The following is a 25,032-nucleotide window of genomic DNA, read 5'->3' on the forward strand; positions in this document are numbered from 1 at the left end:
AACAAATAAAAAATAAAAGTATAATTACCCTATGACCCAGCAATTGCACTACTAGGAATTTATCCAACAGGAATTAGATACATGAGTACCGATTTGAAGGGGCACATGAACCCCAGTGTTTATAGCAGTGCTATCAACAACAGCCAAATTATGGAAAGTGCCCAAATGTCCATCAACTGATGAATTCATTAAGAAGATGTGGTATATACTTACAAAGGAATACTACTCGGCGATGAAAAAGAATGAAATCTTGCCATTTGCAACAACATGGATGGAACTGGAGGGTATTACACTGAGTGAAATACGTCAGAGAAAGATAGGTATCATATGATTTCACTCGTGTGAAATTTGAAAAACTTAACAGATGATCGTAGGGGAAGAGAAGGAAAAATAAGATAAAAACAGAGAAGGAGGCAAATCATAAGAGATTCTTAAATACAGAGAACTGAGAGGTGATGGGAGTAAGGGGGTGAGAAAAATGGGTGATGGGCATTAAGGAGGGCACTTGTTGGGATGAGCACTGGGTGTTATACGTAAGTGATGCATCACTGGATTCTACTCCTAAAGCCAAGACTACACTGTATGTTAAATAAATTGAGAATAAAAAAAAAAAAAAAGAAAGAAACAGAATCTTAATTATAGAGAACAAAGTGATGGTTACTAGAGGGGAGATGGGAGGGTTGGGTCAAATAGGTGATGGGGATTAAGGATTGCAATTGTTATAAGCATCAGGTGATGTATGGAATTGATGAATCACTATACTGTACACCTGAAACTAATATAACACTATGTTAACTTTACTGGAAAAAATTTAAAAAATAAAACAAAAAACAAAATGCACCATACATTTTTGGAAGAAATCACACGAAATAGAATGGATATGAACGTTTATGTTCATGAGGGCAAAAACCTGCAGTAGTAACACAAACAGCAAGTTCACCTGCCTGTGAAGTATATTTCTATTCTCATGGAAAACAGATGACAAAATTACAAAACTGAAGAAGTGATCAAAGGGTATGCAACTAGGGGCATATGGGAAGATGCGGTTCAAGGGGCAAAAAGTTTCAGTTATGCAAGAGAAGTCAATTCTGGACATCCAAGGTACAATCATGTAACTATAGTTAACAATATTATATTGTATACTTGAAATTTGCTAAGAGGGGAGATCTTAAGTTTTTTACCCATCACCCCCAAAAAAGTAACTATGTGAGGTGATGGACAATGTTAATTTCCTTGATTGGGGTCAATATTTTACAATGTATACATGTATCAAATTATCAACTTGTACACCTTAAATATAAACAATTTTTAATTGTCAACTATATCTAAAGTTGGAGGAAAAGTATGTGTAGCTGAAAAATTCTGGAAAAATAGTACTATTGAGATGTGTCAGGCAGTTTATTAATACATTTTCTTTTTTAATGCTTATTTTATTGTAGAGAGAGAGAGAGAAAGAACATGCAGGGGATGGGCAGAGAGAGAGAGAGAGGGAGACAGAGGATCTAAAGCAGTCTCTATGAGAACAGCAGAGAGCCCAACACGGGACTGGAACTCAGGAACTGTAAGATCATAATCTGAGCTGAAGTTGGACACTTAACCGACTGAACCATCCAGGAGCCCTAAAATATTTTCTTGAGGATTTTTCTTTAAGTTTTGGTGTTTGTTGGCCTCTTAAGTTTTATAGCTTGTTGTGATATATTTCTCATCAAAAACTATTTTTTTTAATGTTTATTTTTGAGAGAGAGCACAAGCAGGGGAGGGGCAGAGAGAAGGGGACAGAGGATCTGAAGCAGGCTCTGTGCAAACAGCAGAGAGCCGATTCTGAGCTCAAACTCATGAACTGCGAGATCGTGATCTGAGCCAAGGTTAGATGCTTGCACAAATGAGCCACCCAGGCGCCCTGCATCTCTCATTTTAAATAAATATTTATATTTGTACAAAAACAAAACAAAAAAACAAGAGGTAAGAGGAGGAGAAAAACCAGATAGTCTAGACAGGCAGGATAACATTAAGTGCAGTGTCTGTCAGCAAGAGACTAATGATCAGCCATGGTAAGAAGAGATGCCTCTTTCTGAATAAGTGTGCTAGAGCCTGCTCAGGAGAGCTTATAATTAATGCTCCCCTCTTAGCAACCTTGCCTTCAGTGACTTCACATTGATACCTTAAAATTGGCCAGGGTGGGAGTATTTACACATTGGAAAATGACAAACACCACAAATCCAGGCACTGTGTGCGTGTGTGTGCGCGCGCGGGCATCCCCGAGCTGGTTTAGCTGCATGCAAATGACTTTCTAAAAGAGTGGTGGATTACAAGGAGAAACTGGCAGTACTCTCAGACTTATACTGTGGGAAGATGAAGGAAGATGAAGGCCCAGTGACTTAGAGCCTCTTTTCTGTGAATTAACAAGAGACTTTGATCAACTGCTTGCAGAAAAATTGACATTCCTCTAAAAGGACTTCTGCAGGTGGAGACTGAGCCTATCTAGTCTTGCAGGAGAAAGGAAATAAAGGGAATTATTAATGCAAATGTAAGGAAAGTCAAGCTCAAATAGACCCCCAAGGGCTTAATCTGCATGCATTTCTTCTCTCATTTTCATTTGTTTGTTAGCATGGGAAAAACAATGTCCCCAGATAAAAGGATTTTGAAGGTTTGTATGCTGGTCTTTGAAGAAAAAGGTTACAAGAAGGCAAGAGAGTTTAAAGTCATGGGGAAAGACTTAACTCTGGCGTCAAGGACAAAGAAGAAATATAGCAAAGCTAAGAGTACTTTAATAGTTTAAGTAAAATATTAAATGATGTGGCATAAAAATATTAAGTTCTATAAATGCCTAGTTGCTACTCAGAATTTAGTCTGCAATAATTCAGTCTTCAAAAAGATAACTTTCTGAGGTAAAGTCATTTTTCTTTTCTAGACAAAATAACTTTTACAAGTTATTTCTCTAGATGCTACCTATGAGCGCTCATTAGCTGCCTTGACTCTCAGGGTGAATTCTTTCAGTTTGGCGATTGGTTCCTCAGCTGCAGACACGTTCTTGTTCCCTTCATCTAAGTGGAAACTTTGAAAATTATGTAGTTTTTGAAACAAGATGGAATTCTTTCAAGTTTGTATCTTAGGACACTTAAGAACTTGGATTTGACTTCCAGGATGGTTATACAAAAAGTAAAAGATCAAGTGCTCACAAGGTTAAATTTCAGGAAAGCCCTCTTGGATGCAAGACAAAGGCGGGGTGTAAAACGAAAACAAAAGTAGCTTGAGTTAAAGAGGTCATTTGATTTTAGTCTTCACTCAAGACTGCTCCTCTCTGCCCACTGAAACAGGTTAGTTTTTTCTTTTTCTCATTCTAACTTGGATAAGATTGTTTTTTAAAGCCCAAAGACTTTGTATATTTACCTATGTAGAGGGAGTCTTGATGCATAAAAGTCTGAACGTTTATATGTGCAAAAAAGAGCTATTTAAAAGCAGCTATACACTTTAATCTTAAAACTTAAATCTGAAAATAGCAGGGTGAAAATATTTTATTTCTGGTATTATTTTAATACCATTACTTGCCTATACAGCTTTGTTAATGAGAAAATAAGTTTTGCTCTACCTTTTTTTTCTACTTTGTTTTATAAATGCTATCTTTTTTTTTTGTTCTGGTAATAATTATAAAGACATCTAAAATGTATTCCTATATATCTGCCAAAGGATCATGTCTGCAAATAATTTCCAGTCCTTGTTTTACTTACTCATATTTTTAATAAGATTCTTATTTAAAAATATATTTCCTTAATGTCTTGTATTATTTGGGCATGTTATTCCTTATCACCAGGTCCAAGATTTGTGATGAATGAGAAAGAAAGAACAAAGTGCATACTGTGTTAATAATTAACACATAAGAAAATGATGATCAGAATGGTCTTCCAGATTGTAACTTTTCAAATAACCTTAAGGATAAAACTAGTCATTTTAGATTGTTAGCACCTGGTTTTTACATAACGAAAGAAGTTCTTCTATGTGGCATATTTCCTTGGGGGGCCTTCTTTGCTTTACTATCCAAAAAGGCTTAGTAAGAATAAGAACATTCTTTTGAAAATGTACAAGTTGGTACACTGTTTTAAAAATAGTAGTTTCATTAATGATTCCATAAGAATGTTAGAGATTCTTCCAAGTACAAAAGCAATCAAAGGGAAACAGAACGGGTAAGGAAGGAGCAAAACAAAACTCAGCACTAAAATAAAAACACCGAAAGTAATTTTTATATACTTTTAAAAACTTGTGAATTCTGTGCAAGCTTATCTTACTTCTATAGGGTGTTAATAACCAATATAGTAAAATAACTAGTGATGAGACAAGAAGATTCCTGGCACATCATCTATCCATTCTAGAGTAATAGCTTTATACCTCTGCTGGTAAAACCTTCAGTTTAACAAATATTTACTGAGCACCTAGTGTGTGCCAGGCACTCTCCAAGGTATTAATTAGAAACATAAACCCAATAAGTCACACTCTTAGGGAACTTAAGCACAGAGGGAAAAGGTAGTCTAGGAAACCCATCTTTTCCAAAGGATGGGGTCCATTCTCTAAGAGTGAATGTAGGTATGTATGTAGATATAGCTATTGGATCAGGAAAGTCTTCTGGCAAGGCGAGATCCAGGTTAACTGAGGAGGAAGTGGCCCTTTAAGGGAAGAGCAGGAAAGAGTCTATCAGATAAAGGAACAGAATGAGTAATGATGAAGATATGTGCTGCAGCATGTGTATGCCAGCAAAGTGCTTCAGATGAGTACTATTACTGTCTACAGCGTAAGGCACATAGTAGAGAAATGTAGCAGGAACCATGGGTAGGACCACATTAGGGAGGGAGTCTTGGGCATAATGCTAAGGAGCTTGGATTCTATCTTTCAGGTGAAGAAATGTGTCTTTTAGGGGAGAGCTAAGCAGAAGAGTGACAGATTGACATTTTAGAGATAGAGCTCTGGTGGCAGTAAGAAAAAATTTTTTTTTAATTTATTATTCAGAGAAAATGTGTGTGCACATAAGCAGGGGAGGGGTAGAGAAAAGGGGGGGTAGAGAGAGAGAATCCCAAGCAGACTCTGCCTGTCAGTGCGCAGCCTGACACGGCTCGAACTCACGAACGGTAGTATCATAACCTGAGCTGAAGTCAAGAGTTGGATGCTTAACTGATGGAGCCAGCCAGGCACCCCAGAAAAATATTTTATTTTTTTGATGTTTAATTTTTTGAACAATGTTCTGTCTTTTTTAATGTTTATTTATTTTTGAGAGAGAGAGACACACACAGACACAAAGTGTGAGCGGGGGAGGGGCAGAGAGAGAGGGAGACACAGAATCCAAAGCAGACTCCGAAGCAGCTCTGTGCTGACAGCTCAGAGCCCAAGGTGGGGCTCAAACCCATGAATGGTGAGATCATGACCTGAGCCGAAGTCGGACACTCAACTGACTGAGCCACCTGGCTCCCTGAAAATAATTTTATTTTAGATGAACAATTTAATTTACTGACAATATCCTGCATAAGAATCACAAAGTTGTATATGTAAAAAATAATAACATTGTTATTCCTTTTGCTGAAATCTAATTTTTCATATGTTAAAAACTACTTTGTGGGTACCTGACTGGCTCAGTTGGTAGAGGATGTGACTCTTGATCTTGGGGTTGTGGGTTCAAGCCCCATATTGGGTGTAGAGATTACTTAAAAAAGGTAAAACCTTAAAAAAAAACCCAACTATTTTTACATAAAAGTCATTACTTTCATTTAGGGTATAATGACTAAGAAAATTCCTCAGGGTATTAATTTTATCTTTCATGTTTAAATCCTAGCTCTTACACACAGACTTGTAAAACCAAAGGATGAAAAAATAACCTTGGGGATATATTCCTAAGTGGTTTCCATTAAAAGGTTTCAAATTTCAAAGAGTGGCAGATTCAGTCTCACCTATGTTATGGCAACAATCTATTCTCTAGTTTTTGTTGTTGTTTTTAGTATTTATTTATTTTTGAGAGAGAGAGAGAGAGAGAGAGAGAGAGAGTGAGTGTGTATGCATAAGTGGGGAGGGACAGAGAGAATCACAAGCAGGTTCCACAATCAGCATGGAGCCTGACTCCTGTGCCTGTGAGATCATAACTTGAGCCGAAATCAAGAGTCGGATGCTAACTGATAGAGCCACCCAGGTGCCCCAATAATCTATTCTTGAGTAAAAGAATATATGCTAGATCAAAAATTGTTTCCTTTTAAACAATATTAAAATGAATATTCTGTATTCCTTTTGACATTTAGATTGGAGCCATGGCTTTGGAACACAACCAGTCAACAGATTACTATTATGAGGAAAATGAAGTGAATGGCACTCATGACTATAGTCAGTATGAAGTGATCTGTATAAAAGAAGAAGTCAGAAAATTTGCAAAAGTCTTCCTGCCTGCCTTCTTCACAATAGCTTTCATCATTGGAATTGCAGGCAATTCCATAGTAGTGGCGATTTATGCCTATTACAAGAAACAGAGAACCAAAACAGATGTGTACATCCTGAATTTGGCAGTGGCAGATTTACTCCTTCTATTTACTCTGCCTTTTTGGGCAGTTAATGCAGTTCATGGGTGGGTTTTAGGGAGAATCATGTGCAAAGTCACTTCAGCCTTGTACACTGTCAATTTCGTCTCTGGAATGCAGTTTCTGGCTTGTATCAGCATAGACAGATATTGGGCAGTAACGAAAGCCCCAAGTCAATCAGGAGTGGGGAAACGATGCTGGCTTATCTGTTTCTTTGTCTGGATGGTTGCCATCTTGCTGAGTATACCACAGCTGGTTTTTTATACAGTAAATCACAAGGCTAGGTGCATTCCCATCTTTCCATATCACCTAGGAACATCAGTGAAAGCATCAATTCAAATGTTGGAAATCTGCATTGGATTTGTAATACCCTTTCTTATTATGGGAGTATGCTACTTTGTCACAGCAAGGACACTCATCAGGATGCCCAACATTAAAAAATCTCGACCCCTCAAAGTTCTGCTCACGGTGGTTATAGTTTTCATTGTCACTCAGCTGCCTTATAACATTGTCAGGTTCTGCCAAGTCATAGACATCATCTACTCCCTGATCACTGACTGTGACATGAGCAAACGCATGGATGTTGCCATCCAAATCACAGAGAGCATCGCACTCTTTCACAGCTGCCTCAACCCAGTCCTGTATGTTTTTATGGGAGCATCGTTTAAAAACTACATCATGAAAGTTGCCAAGAAATATGGGTCCTGGAGAAGACAAAGACAAAACGTGGACGAGATTCCTTTTGACTCAGAAGATCCTACAGAGCCAACCAGTACTTTTAGCATTTAAATGTAAAACTGTCTCTTGCTTCGATTCACATGAATGATGCTTCTCCCCAGAGAAAACATCTGCTTTATTCTGAAACTTAAATGTTAAACACTGTGGTGCCAACTTATAACAATCAAAAGGTGGGGGAGGATGGGAGAATGTAGCAGCCAGGAAGAAGAGGAAATGAAATCACAAGTGCACAAAACATGAACTTAACATTAACAATATAGGAAAATAGTATTAACAGATATTAATAATGAAAACACTATGCTATAAATTAGGCCATCTGAAACAGATTAATACAGAGGCTTATATAAAGGAGCATTTATAATTATTTTAAATGATCTAAATTTTAATATAAGAATGACTTCACTGCATAATGTCAGTACTTGAATAACTATACAGCAAAATTTAATCCTTTTTTCCCATTTCGTAGTTTGTGATTTCGTAAGACCCCAGACAGAATAACAATTTAACAATAAAAAAATACATAAAAAGCTTTAATGGCCCTTTTAATACATCCCTGGTAAATTTTTTTCTTTTTTTTTCTTTTTCTTTTTCTTTTTATCCCTGCTAAATTTCTGAACACATAATTTGCTTCCATGATGTCAACTTTCTTTAATAATAACTTGGTTATCTTATTAGATTTACATGTATACTCTAGAAGAAATCTTTAGATAATCATATTTACCCAGGTTCCAACTTTACGACTTCCTAAAGGGCTCATCCATTTATGTGAGTCTATTACCGAGGGTTAAGAATACATTTTCTCATGTATTCTTGTAGATTCTTATTTTTTTGCTTAAGCACTTGTATTTTTAAGCAATGAAGAAACGTGACACAATAAATGATTTCTAATAACATGTACATCTTATCTCTTTAAATACAATTATTTATAAATTATATTTCATTTAATATATCCCTATTAAAATTTAATTTTGATAGAAATTACCATGATCACAAATAGTGTGCGTGGATATGAATTTTCTCTCATAAACCTTAAAAAATTGTGAATTGTAAAACTGAAAAAAAGACATGTTTTCTGCTCTTAAATATCACCGAATCAAGATATGTTATTTTAAAATTACTTTTCTTTTTAGCAAATATTTCTAAATTTCAATATGCTTTTAAAGGCAGAATTTAAGGAACTGTGATCACAAAACTAATAACTATGTATCACGTTATTCTAGCACAGCACCTGGCACAAAGGATGGATCTGAATACTCACCACTGCTCCACCATTTCTTGCCATTAATTACACAGCTATCTCCGTCTTGTTGGATGCTACATTCAATATTTGTGGCATCACTTGAAGCTACATCGGGCTCTATAAATAAGCAAAGGTTGAATTTATGGGCAGGCAGACATCATCTACTTACAAAAGAGACTTTGAATAAGGAAATGTGAACTCTTTGAGGATAGAGGCATGTTCCTTCCCTTCCCCCCATCCTACCCTGGACCTCCCATAACCTACACATAGCAGGTATTCAAAAAGTGTACATTGGAAGAATGAATTTCGAACACTGGGATCAGCAATCTGAATTGTGTTCTTGGCTCCCTCACTGGTACATGATTTGAGATAACTCATGGAATCCGTTCTCCAAACATCAAAACTAGAATAAAATGTTGTTCTTTATTTCCCACAGTGGAAATATACTAAATACTTACAAGTCAGATTTCCATATAATTTACTATTTTAGACAATTTCTAACTATGCCTTGAGAATTCCATCTCACCAATTTATTCTGCATGCTCAACACAATGTCTTCAGAAAGTTTTTCATGGGACACCCTTACACAACTGCTTTATTATATGGCATTTCAGAATGTAAAGGCTAGCCCTCAATCATAGTAATGTGCACTTGTTAATATCCTGCTTTTTAAAATGGGTCCTTCAGATATTTTGTGTATTCTATTTCTAAAACTAGAGACCCAGTTCCTTTAGACGGAGCGGTGTACTTGCTCTGTAACCTCCAATTAGTGCTTTGTAGAAAACACATCATACTACAGGTGTTCAATAAATGCCTCTTACTGATTTTAAATGAAGATCAGTTTTGCTATTATAAACATATGCAATATTATAGAAGAGTTTAAAATCTGGCCAGAATTATGGCCAGATGACATATAGTTTAATTCTAAACTCAACTATAGAAAGACTTTTTCCTTTGAAGAATTCGTTATTGCTGTTTCCTATGTACAAATGGTACCAAACCCTTTTTCATTAACATGCCCCTAATTTTACTTCCCTAATGAACATAATTTGAACAATGTGACTAGCATTGGTGAATGTTCTATTTTTCTAGGTTTATGGCAGGGTTAAATATTTTGTATCAACATAAAATTATCACAAATATGAGTATTTCATCATAAGGGCAAAAAAGATATTAAATATCCAGAGATAACAATTTTTGAAATGCTAGTCAAAAGATTATGAAGTTAGGTTTACTCTGCGCTAAATGGCTAAAGTAGACAGCCAGAAAACATCAGCTGTGGTATCCTCCCAAATGGGAGGGCAATTTTATTCTGCACATTTAAAAATCCAAAAATTTGAAACTGCACTCAAAACAATCATATTTACATTTCTAGCCATGGGTGAATTTGCCTGAAACACAGAGGCACCTCCCTCCTTTCTTCAGCTCATCCATAATAGCTCCAGGATAACTCTCTGCACAAGGGAAGAACCGTGATTTGCTTTTACCTGTCATACAGAAGCAGGACGTAATGTTTCCTTGAAGAAGAGGCTCAAGCCACTGCTGCTTCTGCTTTTCACTTCCATATAGGTGGAGCACCTCCATGTTCCCTGTGTCTATACATAAGAAAAAACATTTCTTTTACATTTAAAAATTTATCAATACGAAATCCAAACTTATGTTGACAACATACACATGTACCTTTTAAGTATTTGCTAACAAAAATATTTTGAAACATGAAATGTAAATATAATTTATAATGAAGATATTCCATAAATAGTTATTATAAGTATATGGCATTTGGCGCACATTTATTCAACTTGTGAATTACACACACTTGTCTGCTTCATCTCAATAAAGCATGGCTCTAATGAAGGCTGACTCAATTAGGACTAAGGGAAACAATTTACTGGCTTAATCTTTCCCGGCTCTCTTGCAAATATGCTCTGCTAGGGGTGATGGCTCCTGGAAAACCATTATCATTACATGTTCTATTGAGAATCCAGCACTGAGACTCCTGTTCCTCAAGCATACACTGTGCTTTCTAACTTTCATACATTTGCTTGTGCCAAGCCTTCTCTCAAGTACAAATCTACCCATCATTCCTAAGTAAATTCCTGCTTCTGAGCCACTTGCATTGTGAAGAATCTCTGATTACCCAGTCAGAAATATCTCCTTCCTCTGAACTCACAGAGTAATTGTCTCTACCTCTACCAATGCTCTTACTTCTGTGTGCCCCCTACCATCTAGAAAAGTACCAGGTCGAATCTCGAGAATGCTAAACACGGAATCCCTGATAGAAAGTGACGGCAGATAACTTCAAAGACCCTTTCCAACACATCAGAGGGTGTTGTTCAGTGACTGATACACTAGTATCATTCTCATATAAGAAAAAGAATACTTCATGTCTGCTATGGAGCAAAATGCTCTAGAGGCTTTCCTCTGATATTCACTCCTATCAAACTTCAAAAAATGTTATCTGAAACCCTTCCTTTGAAAACTGATTACTCAAAATTTTGAGGAAGCATTTTTCAATATCACCTCTTAAAATGACATTATGGATAGTCACTGAAATGCCTATGAAAACTGAGTTAAGCCTCTTAACATGTTAAGTCTCTTAAAATATGTTTGCACTCTGGTTAGACACTACTAACAGAGCCAAAGTTATACTAAAATGCCCAAAATTCGTATAGATGAACAAATTCTTAAAATTTGTTAAAGCTTAAAAGCTTTTTGAATGAGGGAAAAAATGAGTCCTCAGTTATAATTAATGAAACTCATCATTTTCTTTGCTTATTTTAAATTGTTTCTTGTTATAGTTCAAATGAAGTAAATACTGAATTAGATCTTTCCAAAAATTATCAGTTTATTCTGAGAAGCTGGCAAAACAAAGTTATATTTTACAGGATGGGAAAAAGCCTAGATAAATTATTTCTACAAAAAAATCACCAGCCCCAAAATCAGCCCAAAGACCCCTAAATTTTCTAGTAAGAGCTTTAGAATTAAAAATTGCTATTTTCAGGGGCACCTGGGGTGCTCAGTCGGTTAATCGTCCAACTCTTGATTTCGGCTCGGGTCATGATCTCATAGTTTGTGAGTTCAAGCTCCATGTGGGGCTCTGCACTGATGGCACAGAGCCTGCTTGGGATTCTCTCTCTTTCCCTCTCTCTGCACCTCCCCCGCTGGTGCTCTTTCTATCTCAAAATGAATCAATAAACATTTCTAAAAAATTCCTATTTTCAATATCCCAATATATAATACTGTATGATTTAATGAAGGGCAAAAAAACAAAAGACAAATTGGAAAGCTACATATGGTTCCCATAAGGTTTTAGAACTATTTGAGAAGCTTGAGTAGAAATTCATCTTTTATACTTAAGAAAACTCCCAAAGTATTTAACTGACATCAGTTACATTCCCTTCTTCATCTGCTCTGGAAATGCTCCAAAACCCAATCCCCAAGGGCTTCATGAAGATAGCTCCACCACAAAGGGTAAACGCCTAGTGTTCTACTTACAGTTTTACACATCTTTGTTTGCTAAGGAGAGTTGCTGATCAAACTTTGGTCAAAGAAAATGTATTTTCCTGGCCAATTTAAAAATTTCAGCAGAACGGTGATGTCATTTAGATAATACAACTAATAGACTCATGAAACTTTAATACTAGAAATTTTAATGCTAGAAAAAAGACCTTCCAGTGAAAAGTGAGTTCACGGGTCAAATGAAGAAATAGTGGCAGAGCAGTGTCTACAGAGGAAGTCTTCTGTGGCATTATTTTTCATATTATGACCCATTAGTAGGTCATGAAATAAATTTAATGGAATATGGCTAACATTCTTTAAAAAATGAAATAGATCAAAATAGAATACATTAGATGAGACTCAGTGGAAAATATCTGAATATGTTGCATGCAATAAGGGAAACTATTATTTCACGAAACTCTTTTTCAGTCTTCCCCCCCGCCCCCCGCCTTGTACAATCCATCCATCCACGAATATACACATAAAACTACATAGGCTACATACTGGGTCACAATATGAAATATATTTCTTACTATGAGTAGCAATAAAAAAAGTTCTAAATAAAAGACTACCAGTAATCCTTCCATGAAATTATGCCCCCTTTGTAGCATAACATAATAGCTTCACACAAATGAGATGAAATCTTTAGAAATTCTAGGATAGATTTCTTGATTTTTACAATAGCCTCATTATTAGATTAAAATGTAGTGCAGCAGTAATTTGATAAACTGGTGTTTTGAAGAGGATTTCCTTCCACTTACCATGTCAGGGATAAGTTCAACCATCATCAGAAGTCCATGAACTATCTTAATAGTTGGAAATAAATGAGAGTTAAAGTCCAGGGTGCAAACACTGTGCTATGCAACCATATTGTGTTTTCTCTCAGACATCCAGTATTCTTCTTTTTGGTAGTTCCATCCTTCATTAACCCTTTTTGAGAGAGCTTTAGCACTAGGGCCATACAATAAGCACAATAGGCAGTATCAAGGTCTAACTTGTGCAGTGACAACATAGGATATCATACCATCATCCTTCTACAACAAGTGAAATGTTATTCCTTGACTAGTAGCAACAGAATAACTAAAGTAACTTGGGGGGAAAAAACAAAAGACATTTACAGGGTCTACCCTAGACCTACTGAATCAAATCTTCAGGAATGGAGCCTGCGAATTTGTTTTTTAAGTTCCTTAGCCGGTTTTTTGGCAAATTCAGGTTTGAAAACATCTTCTACAGACTACATTCTGGGTTTATACCTTCCATATTACCTTTTTAAAGAAAAACTGGCCTTCTTTCCTTATCCTTCCAATTTTTAATGGCATCCTTTGGAGGTATCCTTGACTCCCTCATATCCAATCAGGAAATCCTCTTTGCTCTTCCTTCAAAATATATTTAGAATCTTTCCACTTCTATTCCACTGATACCAGAACAAACAAATCCCCATCATCTCTAACTAGGATTATTACAAGAGACTCCCTGCTTCCTTCCTTCCCTCGTTTTGTTAATTCTCAACATAGTAGTCAAAGTGATTCTTTTAAAGCTGAAGTTAATCTTGTCACTCTTCTGCTCAAATCTCCCATGGCTTCCCATTTCACAGAAGGTAGAAGCCATTACCTACCCTATAATGCCCTTTCCTCTCTGCTATCTTCTCTTACTAGTCTCCCTACTACGCTGGCCTCCTTGGCTATACACCAATCACACTCTTGTCTTAGGGTCTTTGCATTTTCTGTTTCCTCTGCTATGAAAATTCTTCTCCCAGATATCAGCATGGCTAACTCTCTCATCTTCTTTAAGTCTTTATCGAATGTCATTTTCTCAGTAAGGCTGATCCTGACCATTCCATGTTAAATTGTAATTTGCATTTCTTGTTCCCTAGCATTCCAGCACTCCCCCCCACCCTAAGTTTTTTATTCCCAAAGCACTTTTCATCTTCAATCTTACTACATAATTTACTTACTTATTATATTATTTATTTTTAATGTTTATTTATTTTTGAGACACACACACACACACACACACACACAGAGTGCAAGTGGGGGAGGGGCAGAGAGAGAGAGAGGGAGACACAGAATCTGAAGCAGGCTCCAGGCTCAAGCTGTTAGCACAGAGCCCAATGTGGGGCTCAAACTCAGAAACTGTGAGATCATGACCTAGGCTGAAGTCAGATGCTTAACTGACTGAGACACCCAGGTGCCCCTATTATTATTATTATTTTAATGTTTATTTATTTATTTTGAGAGAGACAGAGAGTGCAGGGGAGGGGCAAAAAGAAAGGAGAGAGAGAATCCCAAGCAGGCTCCGCACTGTCAGCTCAGACCCTGACAGGGCTCGATCCCATAAACCGTGAAACCATGACCTGAACCAAAATCAAGAGTTGGATGCCTAACTGACTGAGCCACCAAGTGCCCCTATATTTATTATTTATTTCTGTTTCCCTCCATTAGGATATCAGCTCCATGAGGGCAGGAATTTTTGTGTATTTTTCTCCTTGATATATCCCAAGGATCTAGAACACTAAGTAATTAGTGAATAGATGGAGAGACAGGCTAACCAAAAGAGTTAGAACTCCCTAGCCATTCCAACTAGCCATAGAAATATCCAATACCCAATCATGAAACTGCAATCCTTATACTGCAATCCCTTTGGTGGTGATCTCTATTCACTAATACTCTTCATGTAATGATATTTAACCAAAGAATAATCCAATGAGGACACTGGATCCATTTTTTAATATTTAAATCAAAGTAAGTGAAAAGTAAAACTACAGACAAGTTTATAAATCCATGATTTTGTGTAGAAAAACTTCCTGTCATAAAATAGACAAACTTCAAACACTCCTCAAAATATCTGAGAAAGTTTTGTTTTTAAATAATGCAGTAACCTGGTGCTTGGCAGTTAAAGACATCTGGAGCAAAAAAGCATTTTCCTGTTTCTTCAGCAATCAAGGCATAGTCCACCTGGCTGAGACCGCTTACAGCTGGCAAAAACAAGTTCCAGAGGCCTTCTGCTTTCGCCATTTCCTGTCAAGGTGATGAATACGCCAGTGTGATCATAATTTACCATGAACTAAAATAGTTTATTTTTAAAAGATATTGTTATTTATACTTTTTGCAATTTAAAAACACTTATGAAATTATTTATTTCATTTATCCTACAGTGTGTGAAACCGAATAGTTATTAAGTCATTATAAAACAACAATCAAAAGGCATTAAAGAAATGCCTTTTCCTCCAAGTTTCCCTAGATTTGGCTGAAAAACTAAATTTGCTTTCTTGGGTACTTCTTACTGAATCACAGAATTATGATTACAGAATCTTACAGAATTCTTACAGAATCTCCCACATTTGAGCATAATTATGCCACACATACTATTTTGCACAGTTCAGTTTCTTACGTGTGTGGTGGTTAAGATTTAAAAACATCAAATTTAGATTGAGCCCAGGTGGGACAAATGTCTTGCTTGACTTCTGTCTCAATTGAGTGACAGATGGTAGTGAGTGGTGTTGATCATATTTTTTCTTTGAACAGCTCTAAGAGGCTGTCTCTGTCTTCATCACATACCATACACAAAACACTATGTAGCCTAATTTGCATACTACATATTCTATATTTTCTTTTTAAAACGTTATTGATGTATTTATTCACTGCATACAGAACAACAGCAAATAACAAACTGAGGTCTCAAAAAACAAATGAAAAACACCTGCATTAAAAAAAAAAAAACAAAACCTGTATATAAATTTTCCATTATTAAAGGTTTTCTTATTTTCTTACCTTGAGTTTATCAATCACTAAAGGTTTTTTCCATCTGTCCACTGAATTTTCATTTTGAACATAGAACTCAATTACCTCCTTAAAGTAATAACAAGAAAAAAGTTCATTAGCTAAAGTTAATACAAAGTAAATAATGCCATAAGCTGCTAATATCCAAAGTAAACATATTTAGATGAAGAGGTTTTTAAAGCTGCTATTTGATCAGTAATATTTCTTTCTGAAGCCAGATATAGGAGTATAAAAAATTCTAGAGGTTTGCTGCTCACAAAATTATGCTGCCTCAATATTAGATGACAGCCTTACAAAATCTTGTACTAAGATTTGAATGTTCCAATTTTAGCAACACAGCACACTGGATGGTCACAAGAACCCCTCTTAAAGCAGAACAACTAAAAATGCCAGAGAAAATATTTAAAATAATTTAAAAAATACATGTAGTAATGAATAGCTGTGTCAGAAGAAAAATAAGGAAATTTCTCAAAGGTCAGAAATAAAGAAGCCTGAGTTTTCAAGTGTTGTTAAAGTACTTGTTTCAAGCCACCATTACCAAAAATTAGCAAAACCAATAGTTTAACAGACTCACACTCTCCAAAGACTACAAACTAATGATCAGATACAGAATATAAAGTATTTGTGTCCAATAGATTTCAGGAATAAAGGAAGGAATTAAAAGTATGACAAGGGTTATCAGAATAAGCCAAATTTGAAAAAGAACCAAAAAAAAAAAAAAAAAGAAAAGAACCAAATGCAACTTGGGAAAAGAAAAACCATGGTAATTAAAAATTCAATGGCAGTTGTTCTCAAACACCATTGGTATCAGAATCACCTGGGGCACTTGGTGAAAAGACAAGAATCCATGACCTATTTTACTTCAATGAGCCTAGGGCTTCTGTATTCTTTACTAGCTTTGGCAATTCTGACACTCTCCAACTTTTGAGAGAACCACTGTTCTATGGATGGTTGAAAAGTAGATTAGATATAGCAGAAAAAAAATAATTTGGAAGAAAAAGCATGAAGAAATTACTCCTTTCTATGAATGAGGCACAGAAATTCAATAGAAGGAAAATATGAATGAGTAAGAGATATGATGGAAATAGAGAAATGTTCTCACATCAGTCTAACTAGGGCCCAAGATCAAGAGTATAACAAGAGGGGATACTGGAAAAATTTACTTCTGAGTTTTTAGAACTGATCAAAGATACCAATCTTCAAATTCAGAAAACAAAGTAAAGCCAAAGCACAAACTATACAACACCAAAGAAAAATAAAAGCTCTTAAGAGGAGAAAGAGGAGGGGAGGACAGATCACAGATAAACAAGTAAGACTGAGAACTGACTTCCCAGAGCAACAAATGAAGCCAGAAATCAGTGGGACAACGCCTTCATTTGCTGAGAGAAAGTAACTGTCAACCTAGAATTCTATATCCAATAAAACAATCTTTCAAGAATTAGGACAAAATAAAGGCATTAGAAATAAAGAAACAGAGAGACAAGGAATCTGAATGGTTAGTTCCCTCTCCTGAGCAAAAAAAAAAAAAAAAAGGAATAAAAAGAACTATCAAATAAAAGGTTACTAGCAGATTCTCATTAAAGAAAGTTGATCGTTAAAGAAACATCTGAGTTGCAAGAAGACACAGTAAATAAAGTGATAAATATATGGGTAAATCTAAATTAAAAGCTAGCTATGTATGGGGCACCTGCGTGGCTCAGTTGGTTAAGTGTCCTACTCTTGGTCTTGGCTCAGGTCATGGTCTCGCAGTTTCATGGGTTCGAGCCCACGTCAGGCTCTGTGCTGATGGTGCTGCAGATCCTGCCTGGGATTCTCTCTCCCTCTCCCTCTGCCCCTCCCCGACTCATGCTGTCTCTATCTCTCTCAAAATAAATAAGTAAACTTTAAAAAAGTTTTAAAAAACTAGCTACATAAAACAGTAACAATAATCTCTAATTTGTGCAACTAAAAGAATCAAGATGAACTAAAATACGGTCTATGATGGCATTCTCCAATATTTGCTATTATTCATCTCTGTACTTATTTTTTTTACACTTAGGCTAGTACAATTACTAGATTAAAGGCTATGAATATTGTCACAAGCCCACATTACAAAATCATTTTCTAAAATTGTTCTATCACTTTACAGTCATATAATATTCAGAAATTTTTTTTTTATTTTTTTAACATTTATTTATTTTTGAGACAGGGAGAGACAGAGCGTGAACGGGGGAGGGTCAGAGAGAGAGGAAGACACAGAATCTGAAACAGGTTCCAGGCTCTGAGCTGTCAGCAGAGAGCCCAACGTGGGGCTCGAACTCACGGACTGCAAGATCATGACCTGAGCCGAAGTCAGACGCTTAACCAACTGAGCCACCCAGGCACCCCCAGAAATGTTCTTTTTATTAAAGCATGGCAGCCCAGGGTACTGATGTATTTAGTGAAAACTTCAAGAAGACAAAGGACAGCTCTTTCAAAGCCAATAGGATAAACAGCATTTGTCATTTGTGTCAGGAAGTCAGTTAAATTGGAGATTTCCTGTTTAGGGTTGTTTATTATTTCCATCCCTCGTATTGCCGTGGAAATAGTCAATGTTACTGTGTTTGATAAGAAATATATTATGCAATACGTTTACAAATTCCTCATCTCTGACTACAGTTTGTGAGAAGTTATGATACTACAGTTTATGATACTACAGTTCTGAGAAGTTAAAATATGCCAATGTTTATATAATTATTTAAAAACTTGTGTGATTTAAAAATTCCTTTTCTAAAGTCTATCCATTCAAGAGATCTGCAAAATCTATTTGTGGTATGGCAGGAGTCAGAATTAAAATATCTCATCAGAATGAAGTTCTCTTTAGTTCTTAGAGTATGAAAAACAGAAGGAAGCAGAAAATAAGTTTGGTGCCTGATCAATTCTCCCCGAATAACACCTTTAACATCTAACTTCCTCATTCACTGATTGAGATGCGGCTTTGAAGTATGTTGGTTCAGAATCTTAAATCTGAGCCTACAAATAATTTTCCATATAATATGCTTTTCACTTTAAACTTAAGTCTATTAGAAAGAAGCAACAATAGTTCTTTACCAGTACATTATTACACTGAGTAGGAAAATATGGCTAATGTTATCATTACGTTAAAAGTGTGTTCTCAAGAACATGTTGCTAGTTCCTGTTTTACATGCTATTTTTCAGGACTCCTTATCCATATTAATTAGGAAGAACTGCCTTTTAACATTTTCATAAGTAATGGGTTCTTATGTTCTCACTTTAAGATATCCAAGGAATTTCCATGGTCATTTGAATAGTTTAAATGAAGCTTATTTTTTCCCCATTATAAAAATTTGGAAAAATATGTAAAAGTATTATGAAAAATTCATTAAGAGTCTTACTAAAGATGTGTATTGCTAAAAAACTGGTGCATTATGTGACATAATCTTGCTTTCTAGACATTTTTTTTCTAGACATGATTTTTAATTTTTACAAACTTAGTTATAATAATATTGGATAGAATTTTATAGACTTTTCTCCCTCCCATTTTGAGAAAGCTAATTACTTTTCTCCAGATATCATTTCAAATGTCAATGTTCACAGACAGGGATTAGTATTGTTCAGAATCATTCTACAGGATAAAACATTTTTACAGATGTCAGTTTAAGATTTTTTTTCAAAGATTTTATTTTCAAGCAATCTCTACACCCAACATGGGACTCAAACCCACAACTCTGAAATCAAGAGTCACATGCTCCACTGACTGTGTCAACCAGGCATCCCAGTTTAAGATTTTTAATGGAAGAAAAAGTTCACATTATTATGTGTGGATGTATTCTAGATCTGAACAATCTGCAACGAAAAAATGATTGTTGCTTTCCTTGCCACACAAAATATTGACAATCTTCCCTTTAAAGCTATAGACTGCTTTTTACTTATAAGAAAGCATTTTCTTTTACATTGAAAATTCTTTGTAAATATTTTCATAGCTGCATGCTATTAAGTTCAGCAGATGTATCACAAGCCAATTTGTGATACTTCTTTTCTGTGCTGCATGTTTCCTTTGATTCCCATTCACATCTATAAATGAAAGAGCAAGGCTACTTGGTTTCTTCTGCCAATTGTGGCCTCTCTTTCGAATAATCAGCTGGTTCCAAGCACAAGCATGTCAACAAATATGCTTCATTTTAGGGTGAGTAGATAGGAATCAGGCAAACTGACAGGCAAGCTGGGGGTCTACACCATACCCCCACTAAAAAAAAGAAAGAAAAAAGCCAAAAATGGAGGACTCTAGAGGACCAACCCTCATGTTGAAGCCCTGGCTTCTTTGAAACGGATAATTTGTTGTTGCTGTTATTGTCTTTTTCATTTCCTTCCTTTCTTTCTTTCTTTTTAGTTTTTCTTTCTTCTTTCTTTTTCTCTTTCTTTCTTTCTTGTCTTTCTTTTCAGTTTGTCCTCTCTTCCTTCCTCCTTCCCTCCTCTTCCTTCCTCCCTCCATCCCTTTCTTTTCCTTCCTTCATTCCTCCCTTCCCTTCTTTCTTTCTTTCTTTCTTTCTTTCTTTCTTTCTTTCTTTCTTTCTTTCTTTCTTTCTTTCTTTCGAGTTCTAAATGTATTACTCATAGCTTAAATGTTCTCTGACTCATTTTCAAGCCAGAGTAATACATGAGTCAGTGTACATGTACATGAGTTGTTGGTACAGTATCTGGCAGAGGAGTAAGTTCTTAATGCATATTAACTAGTGTTGTTACTGTTGATTCACTGTTTGTCTTCCTCTTGCATTTGACTGTGAAGTTATCAACTTTGCTTAATATTGTCATGCTTAATAAGATTTAATATCACCATGTCCCCACCATCTAGCACAGTGATCAGCATACAGAGGTGCTCAGTGTTTGTCAAATGTTTGAAGTAAGTTTTTTACTGAAGGTAGAATTTAGACAAAGTCTGAATCAAAACCCATGCTCTAACTCTAAGATCCAGGTTTTCCACACTGTTCCACATTGGCTTCCTTCTCTCTTTGATTTAGGCAACTTGCTGAATTTCTCTGGCCTCAATTTCCTCATTTTGTTTTTTGTTTTGTCTTTTTTTAAATTGGAGTATAGTTAGCATGCAGTATTACATTAGCTTTTGATGTACAACATAGTGATTTGACATTTATACACATTATGAAATGATCACCATGATAAGTCTAAGCTGATCATTTACTTTTTTAAAGTACTCTTACAGCCTTTCATTTGAAGCAAATGCCACTACTATTCAGGAGTGTTAGAGACCTAACCCCATGGCCCACTTGCAGGTTAATTAGTCAAACAACTTGATTTCTCTTTTCCTTCTCACTCTTGCTCTCCATACCAGCCAATCACAGGAGACTCCATTAAAAATTAAAAAAAAAAAAAAGAAAAAAGTTACCGCCTGTGCTACAGCCTTCTCTTATTTCAAAATGATTTTAAGATGTGGCTTTTTCTGTTAAAGGTTATTCTTTGGTATGATCCATTCTGCTTTCCAAATCCAATTTCCATTCTCTTTTCAAAACCTTTAGTCCTCTGATGTGTCCCATTTCTGTTTTTGAGCTTTTAGCAATTTATGCTATTTCTTTAAACAAATTTCTTTATTGTTAATGGGATTTTATTTGAGGGAAAGGAGATAAATGCTGAATTCAGACTGCCATTTTGAACCAAAAGTGTTGCATTTCCTTTTTAACACCCAAAAGTTCAGAATTTTAAAACTCAAAATTGTATATGTACTAATTAGTTCATAAAGTTTCCAAAGTGATATCTTAATCACTGAACACATGTAAGAGGTGACTATTTTAGAAAGAACTTCCTCATATTTAAGTAGTATTTTCTTTAAAAAACAAAAGACAAAAAATAAAAACTATACCCTACTTGGTCAGCAAAATTAATCTCATGCCAGATCTTTACTAACAATGTAATTCAAGCAACAATATTTATGTAATTCAAGCAACAATAGTAACTGCCTTATAAACACATATCAACTCAATATTTTTATTGAAAGAATTTTGGGCTTTTTCAGTTTCCTATTTGATTTTGTCAGTCCAGCTCTAGACTTCTCAGAATCATGGAAAATTAAAATGAGAATTTATTGTATATCTACTCATATCTATTCACATCACAGATGAAAAGACTGAGGTACTGAGAATTAAAGTTATTTGCCCATGACCATCTAACTTGTAGAAGGAATGGACTAGAATCAAACCATTATAATTTCTACACCAGTGTTCAACTCACACACATACCTGGCCCCACCCGCCTTATCTATTTTCATAATAGCTTTTATCTTTTCTTCACAGCATTTATCTTCCTTATTTAATATCTTTCTTTTGTGCTAAAGTGTAAGCTCTGTGGAAGCATTAGCTCTGTCTTGTTCTTTCTTTTTCTTTCAATAGTTCTCCAGATGCCTAACCCATTATTAGGGTACCTAATACTTACATGTTAACTAAATGACTGAATGTACCATGTTACTTCTCTACCCTCAGTGAACTTACGGTTATTTACTTAACACCTTAAAATAGTAACTTATGGGGAGAGAGGTAGTATATCTGTGAATAGATTGAAATGATATGCAAAATTTTCTGGTTATGTCCATCTTATTTACTCTGCAGTTTTCTTAATTCTCAAAGGAGTCTATAAAGATAAAAAAAAGCCTTAGGCAAAGGCCCTAAAGTAATGTTTTACTCTAATATATTTAGGATCTCAACTTTACAACAGTTAATTCCCTTTGACTGAATTTTAATTCCAATCATTTATCTGTAGCATTCCCTTGACATATTTTAGAAGCTTATCAGCTTCTGCAGTAGCTCAGTGCTAAGGGGAAGAGTGGAATGAGGTAAGGATAGGATAGGATACCATGGTACTCCTAGAAACAGAGATAACAGACGTCTTTCATCAACAGTCCTTGAGCACAAATACATTCTATTTGTTTGTATGGTACTTACTTTTTCAGCTGGAAGGATGTGTTGTTTCATGAAATGCTTCATCCTAATAAGAACTTCCTGGCCTGTCTTACTCTGTACAAAAAACTGCTGGGAAGTATCAATCTGTGGTGGCGTAGTACCAAAAGTCCTTTATTAAAAAAAAGTTAAGGTGTCCAAAATCATTATTCTATACTTCTGAATATAATGTGAAGACTTCCCCAACTCCCCCAAAATATACCTCAGGAATAGCCATATTTTGTAATTTCTTAAGTTTTTCATATTATGGAATGAATGCAGAATCCCTTTACTTTGAACATTAAACGCTAATGCTGAAAGCACTACTTGGTAAAACATAAGCCTGGCCTGACCTTAATCAGTGGTAGTTTTGAATCTTTATTAAAGCCACTTATCACAATCTCTAAAAAAAAGCAAGTGAAGAAATTGAACAAATTTAGTAATTATTCTTAGTATATTCCTCACAAGTACAACTTTTGGCTGTCATTATAAACAAGAACTTTAAAGATCTTTATGAAGAGCAACACAGCTGTTATGTTGAGGAGAACACAAATATCCATCTATAAATGAATTGTAAGACATAACTGTCCTAATGTTATGCCATGGGAACTTACGGCTTGGACAGAATTTCCAGGGACACCATCATCCACGCACTCAGTAAGTACTATAGATCACAGCACTTAGATGGGAGTGTATGGTTGGCAAGTGAATTAGATGCCTTGAAAAGTGCTCCACTGATGGAGATATGGATTTCAGAGACACTTATGACGTGACTGAATAAAATTTCATGAAATATGATGGAAAAGAGCAATACTGCTAAAGTTAATAAATCATCTTTTATGTTACTTTATTTTATTTTTCAGAGACAGTGTGTGAGTGGGGGAGAGGGGCTGGGGAGAATCCTAAGCAGGCTTCACACAGTGTAGAGCCCCACACGGAGCTCAATCCCACGACTCTGGGATCATGACCTGAACCAAAATCAAGAGTCGGATGCTCAAACAACTGAGCCACCCAGGTGTCCCTGTAATATGTAATTTTAAATAGGTATATGTAAGTAACTTATTATTGAAATGAAACATTTGAGAGTTTTATCTCTTTAAAAGTTTATATACTCAAGTTGGCAAAAAAAAATTACTTTTAATCATGAATATGGATTATAATTTTTTTTTATATTGAAGTTCTTTTTATTTTCAGGCATATAAGAGAGTTACCAAAAAACTACTGTGATTGGCAGCAGCAATCCTGGTGTAATCAATAAAAACAGTCCCTATCCCAAAGTTTACATATATCTAATAAAGGCTCTAATTTGAGGTATCCAAGGAATTCATTTTGCTTACCGTTTTGAGAGTTGTAATCCAGTTTCTGCCAGAGGTTGCACAATCTTGGCAAACATAAAGCTATTCTCAGATGCATTATTTCCCTGAAGATATCTACGATATACTCCCTATAAATAAATTAACATAGAGCAATTAAGATTCATTAAAAACTGTTCTTCAGCTATTCAGTCTTTCCAGTTTCCCAGCTATGTGAGTCCCTAAACTCACAAGGTATCAAAATGTAAATCAGATCACCAATTCTACTTATTTACACGCAAGGATAATTATACCTTCTTAAATTAAAGAGTTATACATGCATAATTTGGTTGACACACTCTTATCCTAACAGAATTATAACTGGAAATGAAATCAAACTTGAAAATGAGTTCAGAAGCTAACAAAGATACCAAATTGGCAAATTATATCACCTCTAAAGATCACTATTTTCCCTTCATACTGGAGGAAAATCTACAGACACAAAAATAAAGTTAAAAAAAAAACAAACAAAACAACTATTAAACTAAAGAGAAGGCAATGACATGATCTCTAAGAAAATTTTCCCTCATTTTTTTTGGACTCCTAGATTACTTAACTGTCTCCTTGACCAGTGTTAGTTGAATTCTAATTAGTTTTTCTTTCTTCTCCATGTTCTTTTTTTTAAAGTTCATTTATTTTTAGAGAGAGAGAGACAGAGCACACATGCAGGGGAGAGGCAGAGAGAGAGAGAGAGAGAGAGAGAGAGAGAGAGAGAGAGAGAATCCCAAGCAGGCTCTGCTGTCAATGCAGAGCTCAACATGGGGTTTGAACTCAGGAACCAGGAGATCATGACCTGAATCGAAACCAAGAGTGGGACGCTTAACCAACTGAGCCACCCAGGTGCCTCTCTTCTCCATCCTCTATGCTTTCAACATAGCACACTCTCCTCTCCCTTGCTTCTTCCACCCAAACACAATCAACTGAATCTCCTTAGTTTTATTTCTTCACGTAATTCTTTAT

At 35.6% G+C, this 25,032-nt stretch overlaps 2 protein-coding genes across 2 annotated transcripts in view; one reads left to right on the forward strand and one right to left on the reverse strand.

Moving 5' to 3' along the window:
• Positions 1-25,032, reverse strand: part of ACAD11 (acyl-CoA dehydrogenase family member 11) — a 91,371-nt gene that overhangs the window by 37,103 nt on the left and 29,236 nt on the right. Inside the window, exons 8-13 of the mRNA XM_047099005.1 lie at positions 24,058-24,164; positions 22,727-22,853; positions 15,792-15,869; positions 14,900-15,038; positions 10,011-10,118; positions 8,542-8,640 (exon numbers count right to left, since the gene is read on the reverse strand). Coding sequence (XP_046954961.1) covers positions 8,542-8,640; positions 10,011-10,118; positions 14,900-15,038; positions 15,792-15,869; positions 22,727-22,853; positions 24,058-24,164 — 658 coding nt within the window. The remainder of the gene's footprint in view (positions 1-8,541; positions 8,641-10,010; positions 10,119-14,899; positions 15,039-15,791; positions 15,870-22,726; positions 22,854-24,057; positions 24,165-25,032) is intronic.
• Positions 6,200-8,174, forward strand: ACKR4 (atypical chemokine receptor 4). Its single transcript, XM_047099010.1, has one exon. It carries the CDS (start codon positions 6,282-6,284, stop codon positions 7,332-7,334), a length of 1,053 nt encoding a protein of 350 aa, XP_046954966.1. The 5' UTR covers positions 6,200-6,281; the 3' UTR covers positions 7,335-8,174.

Source organism: Lynx rufus, unplaced genomic scaffold (assembly GCF_022079265.1).
Source record: "Lynx rufus isolate CCGP_SWC_20201006 ecotype Redwood Valley unplaced genomic scaffold, mLynRuf1.p SCAF_5, whole genome shotgun sequence".
In the NCBI taxonomy this organism is placed as follows: domain Eukaryota; kingdom Metazoa; phylum Chordata; class Mammalia; order Carnivora; family Felidae; genus Lynx; species Lynx rufus.

What these genes read in the sequence shown, in the direction of transcription:
- ACKR4 (XM_047099010.1), top strand. Translation starts at nt 6,282, where the DNA reads ATGGCTTTGGAACACAACCAGTCAACAGATTACTATTATGAGGAAAAT.